The sequence below is a fragment of the Cyprinus carpio genome, chromosome A12, assembly GCF_018340385.1.
Source record: "Cyprinus carpio isolate SPL01 chromosome A12, ASM1834038v1, whole genome shotgun sequence".
Classification (NCBI taxonomy): domain Eukaryota; kingdom Metazoa; phylum Chordata; class Actinopteri; order Cypriniformes; family Cyprinidae; genus Cyprinus; species Cyprinus carpio.
The window spans coordinates 18285912-18299989 of record NC_056583.1 but is presented as its reverse complement, the minus strand read 5'-3'; the positions used below and the strand labels follow the sequence as shown (position 1 = coordinate 18299989).

The following is a 14078-nucleotide window of genomic DNA, read 5'->3' as shown; positions in this document are numbered from 1 at the left end:
CTTTCTTCTCTCTTCACAGCATGCCCTGTACCAAAGTTCCCATCAGGATGAAAATGATGTCCAGACCATCTCCCATAAGTGCCAGGTGGTAAGCCGAGCTGAATATGAGCGCCTGAGCCGTATCAGGAAACCCAACAGCAACAGTCAAAATCTTTACTACCTGGCTGGAACCTACGACCCCACCAGTGGCCAGCTGGTGACAGCCGAGGGAGAGTCGATCATCTGTTAACATTAGAAAATGGCTGAATGCACTACTGAAATTGTGAGATGAAAGAAATGGCTGATAATCAGGGCCCTCTTACAAAACTAGCATGATGTGGAAAGTGAGTTTAAGCCACAGCCATGGGTTTCTGCAACCTCTTTCATCTCTGCTCTTGGAGAAACAGTAGATTATTGAATGGATTGTGGTGAGGACAACTCGTGGTGATTACTCTATGTAGGTTCCACAGACATGGAATGATTTTTTTTATCTTTTAGTGAAAAAGGCACTGGACTCGTTCAGAGTAGGATATATAGACTGACGAACATGAATCAGAGCTGAAAAACACTGACTGTGTTTTTGGATTTGTGGAAAGTTCTTTCAGAAAGATCTTCACTGGTTAAACGTCAAACTGATGTTCCCAGGACTTTTTGATATCCCAGCAGGACCAAATACACTGTTACTTTGAGCTGTGGTATGATCTGTTTGTTTGTTTGTTTGTTTGCGTCTTTGCGTGAGAGGAGATGTGAATGAGAGGGCAAATTTTTTGCTGTATGCAAATATGTGAACAACCATGTTTGTATGTAGAGATCAGCCACAAAAAATAGATAAACAAAACCAACAGGAATGGGCGTTAACCTGGAGATTAGAGGCCTAACTGGTGTTTTAAATTGAATGATGCTTTCACATGTGTACAGTCTAATGACCTCTTTTGACAATACCAGGGATTTTTATTTTTATTTTGGCGCTAATGATTACTATCAGTATATTAGTAAGTCGGTTTATGAGCAAACAAAAACAAACAAAGACAAAAACAAAAGGAATGATTTTCCAGTCAAGCCATACACTTCTGTACCTCTTGCTTATCTTCTCATTCAGGTGTATAGTTGTACAACTGATTTATTTAATGTATGTAAATATATAAATATATATATTAAAAACTACAAACTGTAAATATAATATAAATGAAGAGAGAACTCTATTCCTCTTTATTGCTCTTGATTGTGTTATTTTTTTATAATGAATTAACTGTTGTGATTGAGAGGTTTGTTTTAGGGACAGGCTTGATTTGTGAGACCTTAGTTACTGAATACCCTCTTTACTGTTGTATAGGAGAGAAGGGAGGGTTGGGAGATGTTCTGCTCACGGAGCAAACAGTAGAGCTGACACAATGCAGTCCAGTCAGTGGAAACAGGCTGTCTGTGTACGCTCTTTCATCTTTCTCTTGGAGTTTGATTTTGGCTTTGAAAGAATGGTTTGTTTCTATTGCATTTCATCGTCTTTGTGTGATCTAATTGGTAACAATTTGTGTAAAAAGCTAACACTCTGTAGTTAAAAGTCCCAGATCCGTATAGCACATGTGGAGGTGGTTTTACCATCCGGACATTCTTTTTAAATACTATATGAAGGAATCTGGCCTCCAAAATGTCAAACCAAAGTATTTCCTTGGAATTACTAAACTTCCAGCTGCAATAAATATGTAGACTGAATCATAAACAAGGGGCACTTGCAATGTTTTGCCTGATGTACTTTAGATGACTGACAACTAATTTTGCAGATAGCGTTCTAAATGCTTTTGTGTTTGAAAACTGCTGAAATGTTCTCACAACATTTCAGTAATGTTGTAGCAAAGTGTCGGCCAAGGATTTTATGTCTGCAAGGAGTGGGTATGGAAATGCAAAGAGTGAAAAGATGCTTCCAGCACTTGAAGTTTCCTGCTGTCCTGTGTCACATGATCATGAAGGACAATCATAACATGCAAGTGAGGGCAGTTTAAAACAGATCTAATCTAAAATATTGCCTCTTGTCACTTTTTCTTCTGCTTTGCCAAAAATTGTTTTTGTTTTTTTTGTTTGTTTTTTTTCCATTGTCAATGTTGTACTCTTATTTGTTCAATATGCAAGCCTGTACAGATTGTTCCGTGTTGGAATTGTGAAAAAGGACAGATATGCCTTTCAATCCTAAAGGATGACTTACTTTTTTAATGACATTGTTGCTGTTACACTGCAGAAGCTAAAGCTTTAAGGAATCTGATGTGAATATAAATGTAATGTCACTTTCTGGGTCTATAAAAAAAGAAAAAGAAAAATTGTATTTTTGTAAACAAACACTGGATTCAACGCTTGATATGGTAGCACTGGCACCACCAGCATGCCAGAAAGTTGGCCAAGCCTCAAAGGAAATAGAATCATTGTGTAACCTGAATTTAAGACCCACTTGTAACTGATTTTTATGGTGGATGTTCTTTTTGACCTTGTGGGGAATATAACTCTAAGATATTTCCACTGTTAAAACATGTTATTTATCTTAATTTTATTGCATTCGTGTTGCATTTAATAAAAAAAATAAAAAATCTAAATTACCATGGCTCAGTGTATATTACTCAAGCTTGTTTGCTAAATGTATATTGAAACCATTGATTTACTTGAATGTATATTAAATTTTCTATTTACATGTTCACTTTTCAACCTGATTAACTATCTGCAAACACCAAAAAATGTTAAAAATTATGTTCTGAAAAGTCATCCAGAGTATCGACTGATCTATTGTTGTTCAGTTTGAGCTCAGCAGTTTTGCAGCAAGAGCAGACAGCTGACTAACTAAGGTCATGAACACATGCAGGTCATTTTCCTCCAATACCCCTTTGAGAATGGAGAGATAAATAGAGAGAGATGTAGAAAGGAGAAACAGAGGACATGGAAAAATATAGAGATATAAAGTCTGCAAACAATGGTACACTACAAATTTTACAGGTTATTAAAGATAATTTAAAAAAAAGCTTGAATAGTAAAAAAGAATAGACGGGTGAATGTTGGGAATATGTTATATGTTCATATATTCATATAAATTACACATAAATCATGACAATTACTCATATTTTTTTATATGCAAGGCTTTATGCAAAATTTAATTCATTGTTTTAAATTTGTTGGGAAAAATGACCTGGACAGAGTATTTGTATGGATTCACTAATACACTAAAAATAAAGGCTCTTTGTAGTACCTTAGGTACAACAAAAATCATTAATGACTTGGCTTTACGGTTTTCTGGAGATTAAAAAAAAAAGGTCTTGATGTTGCATTAGGCTATAGGTTCTTCAGTGTATTGTTTCCGGATAAATTAAGCCTCTTTAATTTCTTTGACGCATTATAGATGGCTTTCAAAAGAACCATTTAAAAAGTTTTCATGCGCATCAGGCAGTAAAACCATTTTGAAAGGTTTTGTGTGTGTGTGTGTGTGTGTGTGTGTGTGTGTGTGTGTGTGTGTGTGTGTGTGTGTGTGTGTGTGTGAGAGATGTAATTGTAATGTTATTGTATTATGCACCTTCACAATGCAGGAAGAAGATGGTTTGTGCACAAAGCTAAAAGTGTAACAAGTAGAAGATTGTTCTGCATCCTGTATGTGATTCACGTTCTTCATAACTCCTTATTTTTGAAAAGGGGCTTTTTCCTAAGCAAAATTTATTAATCTTTTTGGAGACAACAGCACATTAATATTTAAAACACAGCAGGAACACTTCTGTAACAATTCCTTTTTTTGCTGCCCTTTCATGTCTAATTGTGTTTCCTCAAAGTGTTATCTTATGCGTTATGAAGTCAGAAAAAAAAACTATTCTTAATTTGAACATTTTATATACACTACCTGTTAAAAGTTTGGAATAATTAAATTCTTTTTTTTATGTTGTTGAAGTCTCACCAAGGCTACATTTATTTGGTCAAAAATATAACAAAAACTGTTTTATTGTGAAATATTGTAATATATTTTAAAACGTTATTTATTCCTAGCAAAGCTGAATTTTCAGCAGCCATTACTCCAGTCTGCAGTGTCACATGAACCTTCAGAAATCATTCTATTATACTGATTAGGTGCTTAATAAACATTTATTATTATCATTTTAAAATCATTTCTTCTGACCTTTCTATTCATCAAAAAAATGTGTCATGATTTCCACAAAAATATTAAGCAGCAAAAACTGTTTTCAACATGTAATTGAGTACATTAATAATTGATGTATGTTAATGTTTAATAATATTGATGTATATTTTTTTCAGTTACTTTCTCTTAACCTTTATTTTCAGGCAAGGTTTCCATGTTTGCCATGTCACCTCGGTGAGAGAGGAATGTTTGGGATGCTTATGACTACTTCAGTACTGGAGGGAGAGGCTGACCCGAAGAACCAGAGTTAATGAGTGCACATCAGTCAAACCTGGAGCCGGAGGCCCGTTCATGCATCAGACGCATGTGAACACTGAGGGTGGAATGTTTTTTTTTTTTTTAGCAGTTTTTTAACTGTAAAGGCAGTTTACGTTTACAGTATCTTTTGGGCAATACTCCAGGATTCGATCATTTTTTGTTCACTGACACGAATACTGACACAAATAAACAAATATTCTGTTTTTGCTAGGTGTATCAGACACGGACAACTATTCCAGCAACTTGCTGAACCTGAAACTTGAAAAGCTGAAAGAGCAGAAGCCAGACCGTCTCAATGCCACAGTGTGTTTTTTTTAGGGAAGGCAAATATCTACACCTCATAAATGTCCTGCCCTCAGCATGACCTCTTCTGGCCCGCCTGCTGAGTGGCTCTCAGGAGGATGAGAGGAGACTGTGTGGAGCGGGATGGGGTGGGGTGAGGGTTTGGCATTCTGAATGAGGTGCTGGTGAGGAGATGGAGAGCGCACACAGACCCCTCCTATGGTGGGGTTGGTTTGAAGGTCCGAGAGCTCATACATCATGCAATGTCATGCTGCTCTAGGGTCCCAAACCTGTCAGTGTATGAAAGGCCCGAGCAGAGAGCAGACACATACTGTACATGGAGTTGTGTGTGAGATAGACAGTCTAACCTGATACTGTTTTAGCAGTACACATACACCATCATTTACCATACCAGTAAGTACAGAGAAACAAAAAGAGACAGATTTGTCCTTATTAATGGAAATCAAGGACTGTTGTGTATTAGCAGCACAGCCTGTGTCTGGACACCTGGTGGACAATAAAATGGGTTATTATATATTATATATATATATTGTTATATATATATTGTATATTTGTATATACATATATGTTGTCATTTTCTTAAGTTATGTATTATAATATTTTGGTAAGTATATTTTTAAAGGGGAGGTCTAATGCTATTTCATGCATGTTGAGTTATTTACACTATTAAAGAGTTGGATTCTCATGCTAAACATGGCAAAAGTTTCAAAAAACGATATGAAAGTTCTACTCCTGTGACAGATATACTCCTCGATTTTTTTTTTTTTTTCGAGCTTGGCTCTTCGTGACATAATGAAGGATGGAACTCCTTGAATTGGCATTTCACCCAGAAGAGCGCGCCCGTGCACACACACTGACCAGAGCCCAAGGAAGCGCTTGTGAAATTCTGAAATCACAGTTTTAGTGCATATATTCCTCCTGACACGTGTGTGAGGATGACGGTAGAACAGCTGGCTGATCAGATCACACACAAAGAACAACCCGGGACTCTTTCATTATCATTCTCGGTGATTTTAATAAAGCTAATCTCACTCGCAAACTGCCTAAATACAGACAGCACATCACATGCCCTACCAGGGACAGCAATATACTGGACCATTGCTACAAAATTTTAAAGGATGCATACCACTTTGCCCCCCAAGCGGTTCTGGGACTCTCTGATCACTGTTTGGTTCATCTTCTACCAGCCTACAAGCACAAAACTTAAATCTACGAAACCTGTAGTAAGAACTGTAAAGAGACGGACTATTGAAGCAGAGTGGGATTTACAAGCCTGCTTGGACTGCACTGATTGGATTGTTGAGCCTGCAGCCACTGATCTGGATGTGCTCACAGACACGTGACATCCTACATCAGTTTCTGTGAGGGCATGTGTGTTCCAACCAGGACTTATTTTACATTTAACAACGACAAACCTTGGTTCAGTGCAAAACTCAATTAGCTTCGCCAGGCCAAGGAGGATGCCTACTTTTAATATAAAAAGAAGAAATTGAAATTTGCTCTTGTGTTATTTATTTCTTTTTTTATTATTATTTATTATTTCTTATGTATAAAGTTTTGTTTTTTACATGAATGAATTTGTTTGTAAATTTTCTGTTCCAGAATACAAATAGTAAGAAATGTTTCTTGAACACAAATCATCATATTAGAATGATTTCTAAAGGATCATATGATACTGAACATTGGAAGAGTGGCTTACCATAGTCATTACAAGAATAAGTTAAAAAAATATATATATTAAAATGCAAAACAGTTACTTTAAATTGTATTAGTGTTTCTCAATATTTGATCAAATAAATGCAGCCTTGCTGTGCATAAAAGACTAATAATTTTTAATAATTTCTGAAAGCTGCCACGTTAGCTGGAATTACTTGTTTGGTTTGCTTTTATAAAATATACTGCTTAATTTTGTTGCAATCCAGATAAGTGCAAATACTAGGCAGATAAATAACAGTGCTCAAGCTAACACAAACAAAAGCAGACACTGAGACAGTAAATGAGATTTATGTATAGATTATGCCATTAGGCTCCTGTAATCATGTAATCAAGGAAATTTTTAGGTATTTAGGGATTTAAGAATTGAATTTAGCAGTCTGCAAAGGCATGAAAATACCATGTTAGTTAGTTAGATTGGTGTATTAGTGTAATGTTTTTATGTTTTTTTTTTGCACACTCTATAGCTTGAAAAACATCTGTATAGGTTGATATAAGTTTTGTTTGTAGGTGATTATAGATTGTCTTTGTGCGCTTATAGATTAACTGATTTTCATTTAATTGCTATGTATATAAATCCACTATCCACCTGCTACTTATCACTTCTGACATTTACTGAATTTCTGATGCACTGGATTTGAGGATGGCTTTAACCTGGAATTACACAGGATTAGGCAGTTTCCCAAACAGATATACTGGCAAAATCTTCTCTAATGCTGGAATAGACATCCTTTCTATGGTGTAATACATGATCTGGAGCTATTTGCTCATATTTAACATTAAGTTTAACACAAAGTTAAGAGTCAACCACACACCCCTAAAAAGGCTCGTTTTAACACCTCTACGTCACTATGAGGGAAGATTTGCATAACACCGCCCAAATGTTCACACAAAGAAAAAAGGTGTAACTTTTAGTCTCTCTATTGCTGCTGCTGCAATGTTGTGGAGTCGCTGTGTGCTTCGTGGTGAAAGCCAAGGACACAACTAGAAATCAATGGTTAAGTTGTATTTTAACACTGTTCCAGAACAGTTCAACCCAAATAATTAGATGTGTGCTGCACATTTTATGGAGGACGAGGACTGTTTCCTGAACCAGTAGCCTGCAATGCATCTGTGGCTCAACGGCTGTTTCTATAAAGTTGGGCAGTTCAAACTTTGCAAGGACAGTCTGGCGCTTCTGACTCACAGCCTGTAAGTAAATTTTTTATATTTAAATAAGTAGAGTAGGCTTGTTGTTTGTTGTTTCTCAGATCACAAATGCAGACATGGTTTTATGTTTATGCAGCGCGATACGCAATGCAACACGTAAAAAGAAAATATAAGTCATTATAATCAATGATAATGTCCCCACTGGATGTAACAAATGCCTCGTTTGTGGGTTTTATTGTTTTTGTCTCGTCTAGTGATGTGCGGATCGTGCTCAAATCATTTGTGAACCGGTCGAACCAGTTCACCAAATCAAAATGAATCGTTTGAAATGGTTCGCATCTCCAGTACACACTAATCCACAAATTACTTAAGTTATTCGGTTTATAAACGTGCCTTACACTCCCTCTGATGCAAAATAAACCAATATCCTGAGTTATTCAGTTACTCCTAACGGTACATTGACTGAACTGCTAAAAGAGAACCGATAATCCGGATGTGCACGAGTAGAATCAGCTGTGGACTGAGGTCTAGTGCTGGCTGGCCTGGGGAGAACGGCATAGCCCACATATCGTTGGTCTGGTGGTGGTGGTATTGGATGTTGAGTGGTGTAATGTTTAGGTGAGTAAGATTTAGGTCAATAGGTTGAGGACCATAGGAAAAAGATGTGAGTCTAGTGCTGCTGGCCTCTGCTGGTTTTCGTCAGGTCAGAGGAGAACTGGCCCCCGACTGAGCCTGGTTTCTCCAAGGTTTTTTTTTCATCCATTCTGTCACCGATGGAGTTTTGGTTCCTTGCCGCTGTCGCCTCTGGCTTGCTTAGTTCGGGGACACTTCATTTACAGCGATATCGTTGACTTGATTGCAACATATTGCACAGATACTATTTAAACTGAACTGAGCTGCATGATGTTACATCCACTGAGATTCAATGATGAATCGGCCTTTAACTTTCATTTTGCTGATTATTGAGACACTGTTTCCCATAATTAATGTTGTTCAGATTGCTATTGCGTACGCAATCTTTTTGTTTTAAAGCGCGATATATAAAAATAAAGGTGACTTGACTTGACTGTGACCTTGAGGCATTCGGCCAATCACAACGCACTGGGATAACTGCAAATCAGAGCACACATTCGCTTGTACAGGACGATGAGCTTTGTTGATAAGACAACTCGACGCGTTTCAGAAAGGCGGGGCATAGAGGTAAAACAATAATGTACATTATATGGAAAATAATGTGTATTTTGAACCTTAAACCACATAAACACATTGCATTACACCAAATACACAAAATAATCTTCTTTTTAGCAGCATCATATGACCCCTTTAACACAGTTACAGAGGGACTACTGTTGTAAATTAGTTTTACTGTCTTTTAGTTTATGTTGGCAGTCACATTGATATGTAAATACTTGGTGTTATCTACGGATCGTTTTGTTGACCCAACAGAAATGCTTGGGAAGGACAAGATGTCTTCAGCTGTACATCACCAGCGTTTATAAGAAAGAAGAACATTTTATGTTTAAACCATATGCTTCTGAAAAACATTTTAAACCAGCCTAAGCTTGTTTTCTGGTGTATGATTGTTTTATGGTTGTCTCATAACTGGTTTTGGATGTTTTAAAGGTGTGTACATGTTATAGTTTTGTTAAAGATTATTATTTAAATGGAATTTAGTCTAAAATGGCCTGGATGAAAGACCAGCTGGAGGACATGTTTTTTTATGTTTTTTGTTGTTTTTTTTTTTTGTGTAGAATGTGTTTTTGGTGTATTTTAAGTAACATTTCCCAACACTGCATCTCTTTTTCTAACCCCACTTACATTCTAAATTCAATGCATCACTCTATGAGCCACGTGTGTAAATGAATGGCTGTCAGCTGCATGAAAGTGCTGGATATGGTGATCCAGACCAATGCCGCGGAGGTTGAGTAGGGGGATTAAGGGCATGGAACCCGTCCAGCTCACCCCATCTATCCCTCTTACAGCCGGGGCCCCTGTGCACAAAACATATCCATCCACAGCACATTCAGTGTGAGCTTTCAGGTCAATGCGCGGAACGACATGCCAGCGATTATATTGCACTCTGCCCTTGCGCAACACTGCATTTGTTGATGTTTTTTTTTTTTTCTTGTCTCTATCTTTTCCCCTTTGGATAATGCTATGCCATTGTGAGTTTTTCACATGAGATTTGCTTGCAAGTCGGGATAGAGCAGTGGTTCTGAACAGGTTTTGTTTAGGATAGAGATTTAAATTGGAGTGAAAACCAGTATTGTTATTGTTAAATAAAACAATTTAAAATTATATAAGAAAAAAAAAGAAAGAAAGAAAAAGCTGAATTAAAATAAAATATAAATATTAGACTTTTTTAAAATGTAAACGTTAGAAATATCAAATAAAGTTAAAGTTGTTTAAACTTAAATAAATATAACATAAAACTAATATTTGAATATTAGGGGAAAAAACAAATGATCAATAACTTAAAAGCACATAACCAAACAGTGTAGTTAGTTTAAACTAAAATTAAAGTGATAACTAAAATTTTTTTTGAATGGTATATCACAGTTTACACAAAAATATTAAGCAACAAAAATGTTTTTAACATTTAATAATAAGAAATGTTTCTTGAGCAGCAAAGCAGCATATTAAGGATCATGAGGCAATGAACAGCTTTGCCATCAAAGAAATAAATTCCATTTCAAAATTGATTTAAATTGTTATGATATTTCACAACATTACAATCAGTGTATTTTCAGTCAAATAAATGCAGATATTATGAGCCATGAAGAGATTTCTTTCAAAAACATCAAAAAATCGTATTACTTTTAACTGTATTTCAGTTTTATGTACGATAATATATATTTATATTAACATTACAAGTTCCACAAGTCACTATTAATTTATCTTATTAATTGCATTTCACTTTGTTTTTTGCCCAGTCTGACCTACCAGTTGAGAAGAACCGGGGGGGAATTTTTTTTTTTTTGTGTGTAGATGTGATATAAAGAGAGGGGTGTGTTTTTTAAAACAGTGTAAGGGGTCCAGAGTCAAGCTGCCTAAAATGATCTGATAGACGGTTCAATGCTGCCTGACTCCAGGTGAACCAGTTTTACTGTGGACATTTTATGGGGGTGTATTTGAATCCACACCCTGTAAATCTTTTTTAAGATGTAGCTGGTGAATGTGTCAGTGTGAGGCAGACAGTTTTTGCAGTCTGTCTTTATAAATATATATTCACCTGCTGTCTCCAAGGCAGAGTAAGACTCTTGGCAAGACCAAGAGTGTAATTTATCAGTATGTGTGCGAATGCTTGTGCTCGAACCACACTGGTTTTTCACCTGCACAGTGTCCATCAGGAACCCAAGACTATTCCCCTCTAAACGCCCCGCACCCAGTATGGTTTCCATCATAACTCCTACTGCTGCCAACAACTCTGATAATAAAAAGCATGTATAAATATAATGCATCCACCTGCTGTAAACATCATGCCTACTTCATCTTTACATTGACTTTATGTTAGCAGGTGCATTGCTCCTACATATGGAGCCCGGGCAGGTGTGTTGGTGTCAGGGTGGGCGCCAAGCAGCTGGGGATCCCTGCAGGGTGCTGTAAATCAGGTGGACGTCCCGCAGGAAGGGAAGATCTGGCAGAGTTGGGCAGCAATAGCGCAGCTATGGCACAGAGCACTCACTCTCATGCATACCTCTTTTGGCCAAACAACACATACAACACACACATCTCTGTCTGTCAGACAAGCCAGCTATGCAGATTTACCCATGTCCCTCAGGCAGAAGGTCCAAGGCCCGCAGAGACAACGCAGGGGAAACAAGGGGGAAGGGGCTCATGTGTTAACTGGGGCAGACACCTGGAGAGACACTAGTAGCTCTGCTTGGAGAAGTAACCACATAAGCATAATGCATATAGGCTTATTATTCTTAAAGGAATAGGTCACCTACATATGAACATTCAGTTTTAATTTAATCGTGTCATTACGGACCTGCATGACTTTCAATCTTCTTTGAAACACAATAGAAGATATTTTGCAGAGCCCATTGACATTTGACATTGTTTGAGCCATCTTATTTTGTGTTCTGCAAAAGAAAGAAGGTAATGCAAGTTTGGATCACCATGTGTAAATGATGCTGCACTGTTTTAATTATTTATTACATTTAAACAATATATTTATTTCATTTTACTATTTTTTCAATTCATGTCAAGCAATTTCAAGCTCCAAAAGGAACAAATAAATAAATAAATAAATAAATAAAACAAACAAAAAGTTTTCTGAAGCCATATGATAGATTTGAAGAACCAGCAAGTACTAATGACATTTGGCTATGTTAATCATTGATTTAAATTTAATTTTTGGGATAATAATGTAGAAGAAAAATTGTTTTTTTTTAATAATTTTTTTTTTGGTTTTATTTTGCTCTGTTAATCACATATAGCCAAATTATAGCTCCAGAAGACATGAAATATAGTGCAACTTTGATGATTTGGTTCCTTTTTGGATAGACACTGTTCGCCCCCATTTACTCGCTCAAGCAGTAACTAGGGGCGTCAGACGGACCAGCATGCACTGCCTGTATTTTGTCTCTGTGATAATATGAGTGTGACCATGAAACCTCACTCTGCTTACTTACCGCTCTGCATTTTAAAATCCTCCATTGGGGTGAGATGAAAAAAAAAGTGTTATAATTTTTTTTTTTTTTCTCTTTTGTCTATGTGTGTGTTCTCAGATTGTGGTTGAATGTGAGAGGGACAGAAAGGGGAAAGGAGAAGTCTGAGTTTCCTACTTGGCAGGGGGATTTCCTGTGCATATGTGCAGGTGTGCATTCGTGCGTGTGAGCAGTGGATATGATCCACCGCAGTGGCGTGTGGTGGACTTCTGAATATTCAGTTTTCATTTGATGTTGTTCACACAGTTTTCTCGTCAAAGACAGCATTTAGGCTACTCTCAAAATCTGATTGTTTCATTTCATTCAAAGATGATTTGTGTTTTTTCTTTAGTTTTCTTTTAATTTATTTTCTTTTCTTTTGATCCTGCGTCCTTAAACTTTATCTTCTAGTGTTGTTATTGGACAGTATTAATTAAGAAAAATAAATGTTAAATAATAATAATAATTTAAATATATATGTGGATTTTATTATTATTTAAATACATTTTTCAGTGCCAGCGTTATTGTGATATTATCTATTTCAGGTAAATCCATGTGCTAATATGGATACATTTTTCAGTGCCAGCGTTATTGTGATATTATCTATTTCAGGTAAATACAAGATTTACGTCACTGGGGTATATTTGTAGCAATAGCCAAAAATACATTGTATGGGTCAAAATTCAATAAGAAAAATCATTAGGATATTAAGTAAAGATCATGTTCCATGAAGATATCCTACTGTAAATATATTAAAACTTAATTTTTGATCATAATATGCATTGCTAAGAACTTCGTTTGGACAACTTTAAATGCAATTTTCTCAATAGTTTGACTTTTTTTTTTTTTTTTTTTTTTTTTTTTTTTGCACCCTCAGATTCCAAATTTTCAAATAGTTGTATCTCGGCCAAATATTGTCCTATCCTAACGAACCACACATCAATGGAACACTTATTTTTTTCAGCTTTCAGATGATGTATAAATCTCAATTTTGAAAAAATTGACCCATATGACTGGTTTTGTGGTCCAGGGTCACATATGTAAAAACTGAACTGTGGTTGGTCGCTTTACATTTTGGTCAGACAGTCTCATGCTGTCTAAGTGGGCAGTTCTTGGCCAGTATAAGCTGCAGTGTGGATCAGAAACCCTATTTATTCAATGGTCTGAAGACTGGAGTGAGTAAGCGCTATGAAATAATGTCTCTGTTCTGTTTGTCTGGAAGGTATGTGTCTTACAGAGACTGCTGTATGTGTAAGGCAAGGCTACTGTCTTTCTCATCCATCACAGTTTTTGTCTGATGTCTGAAGTATTCTATAAGTAAACAGGCTATTTTTCAGACAGGCGAAACCCAATACACCCCTTTGCCTGCCCTAGGCTGTATAGTGAGTACTTGTACCTGCGAATGTGTGTGTTTGTTTGCCTGTATATTGGACTGTGCTGGTAAAAGCAAGGGAGTCATGGATGAAAGCAAGAAAGGAAGCATAAGAGAGGATTTCAAAACATAACAAAGCTGTCACATGGTTACTAGTTTTCTCTGGTTTTTTTTTTTTTTTTTTTTTTTTCTTTTCTTGCTCTCTCACCTCTCCATCCTGAAGTAGCTGAGCAGGATTGAATGTCACAATGAAGGTCTGAAATTTATAATAAAAACTGCAATATTCCATAAAAAAAAAGAATTGTCCATTTCGATTAATTGGCGACTTTAAGGCCAAACAGGCAAACCTTAATCCACTGATTTAGGGACGGGAGGGGGCAAGGCCAGGCTTCATTCTTACACCACTCAGAATTTTCTCACGGTCTTCTACACTTGTTGGCTGAATGATATCACACGTATAAAATTCCAAAAGTACCAAATTCTAAAATCGACATTG

General features: G+C 36.4%; 1 protein-coding gene across 1 annotated transcript in view; it reads left to right on the top strand.

Moving 5' to 3' along the window:
* Positions 1-2561, top strand: part of LOC109099305 (BAH and coiled-coil domain-containing protein 1-like) — a 95808-nt gene extending 93247 nt beyond the window's left edge. The window contains exon 29 of the mRNA XM_042767953.1: positions 20-2561. Coding sequence (XP_042623887.1) covers positions 20-229 — 210 coding nt within the window. The 3' untranslated portion in view covers positions 230-2561. The remainder of the gene's footprint in view (positions 1-19) is intronic.
* The last annotated feature ends 11517 nt before the right edge of the window (positions 2562-14078 follow it).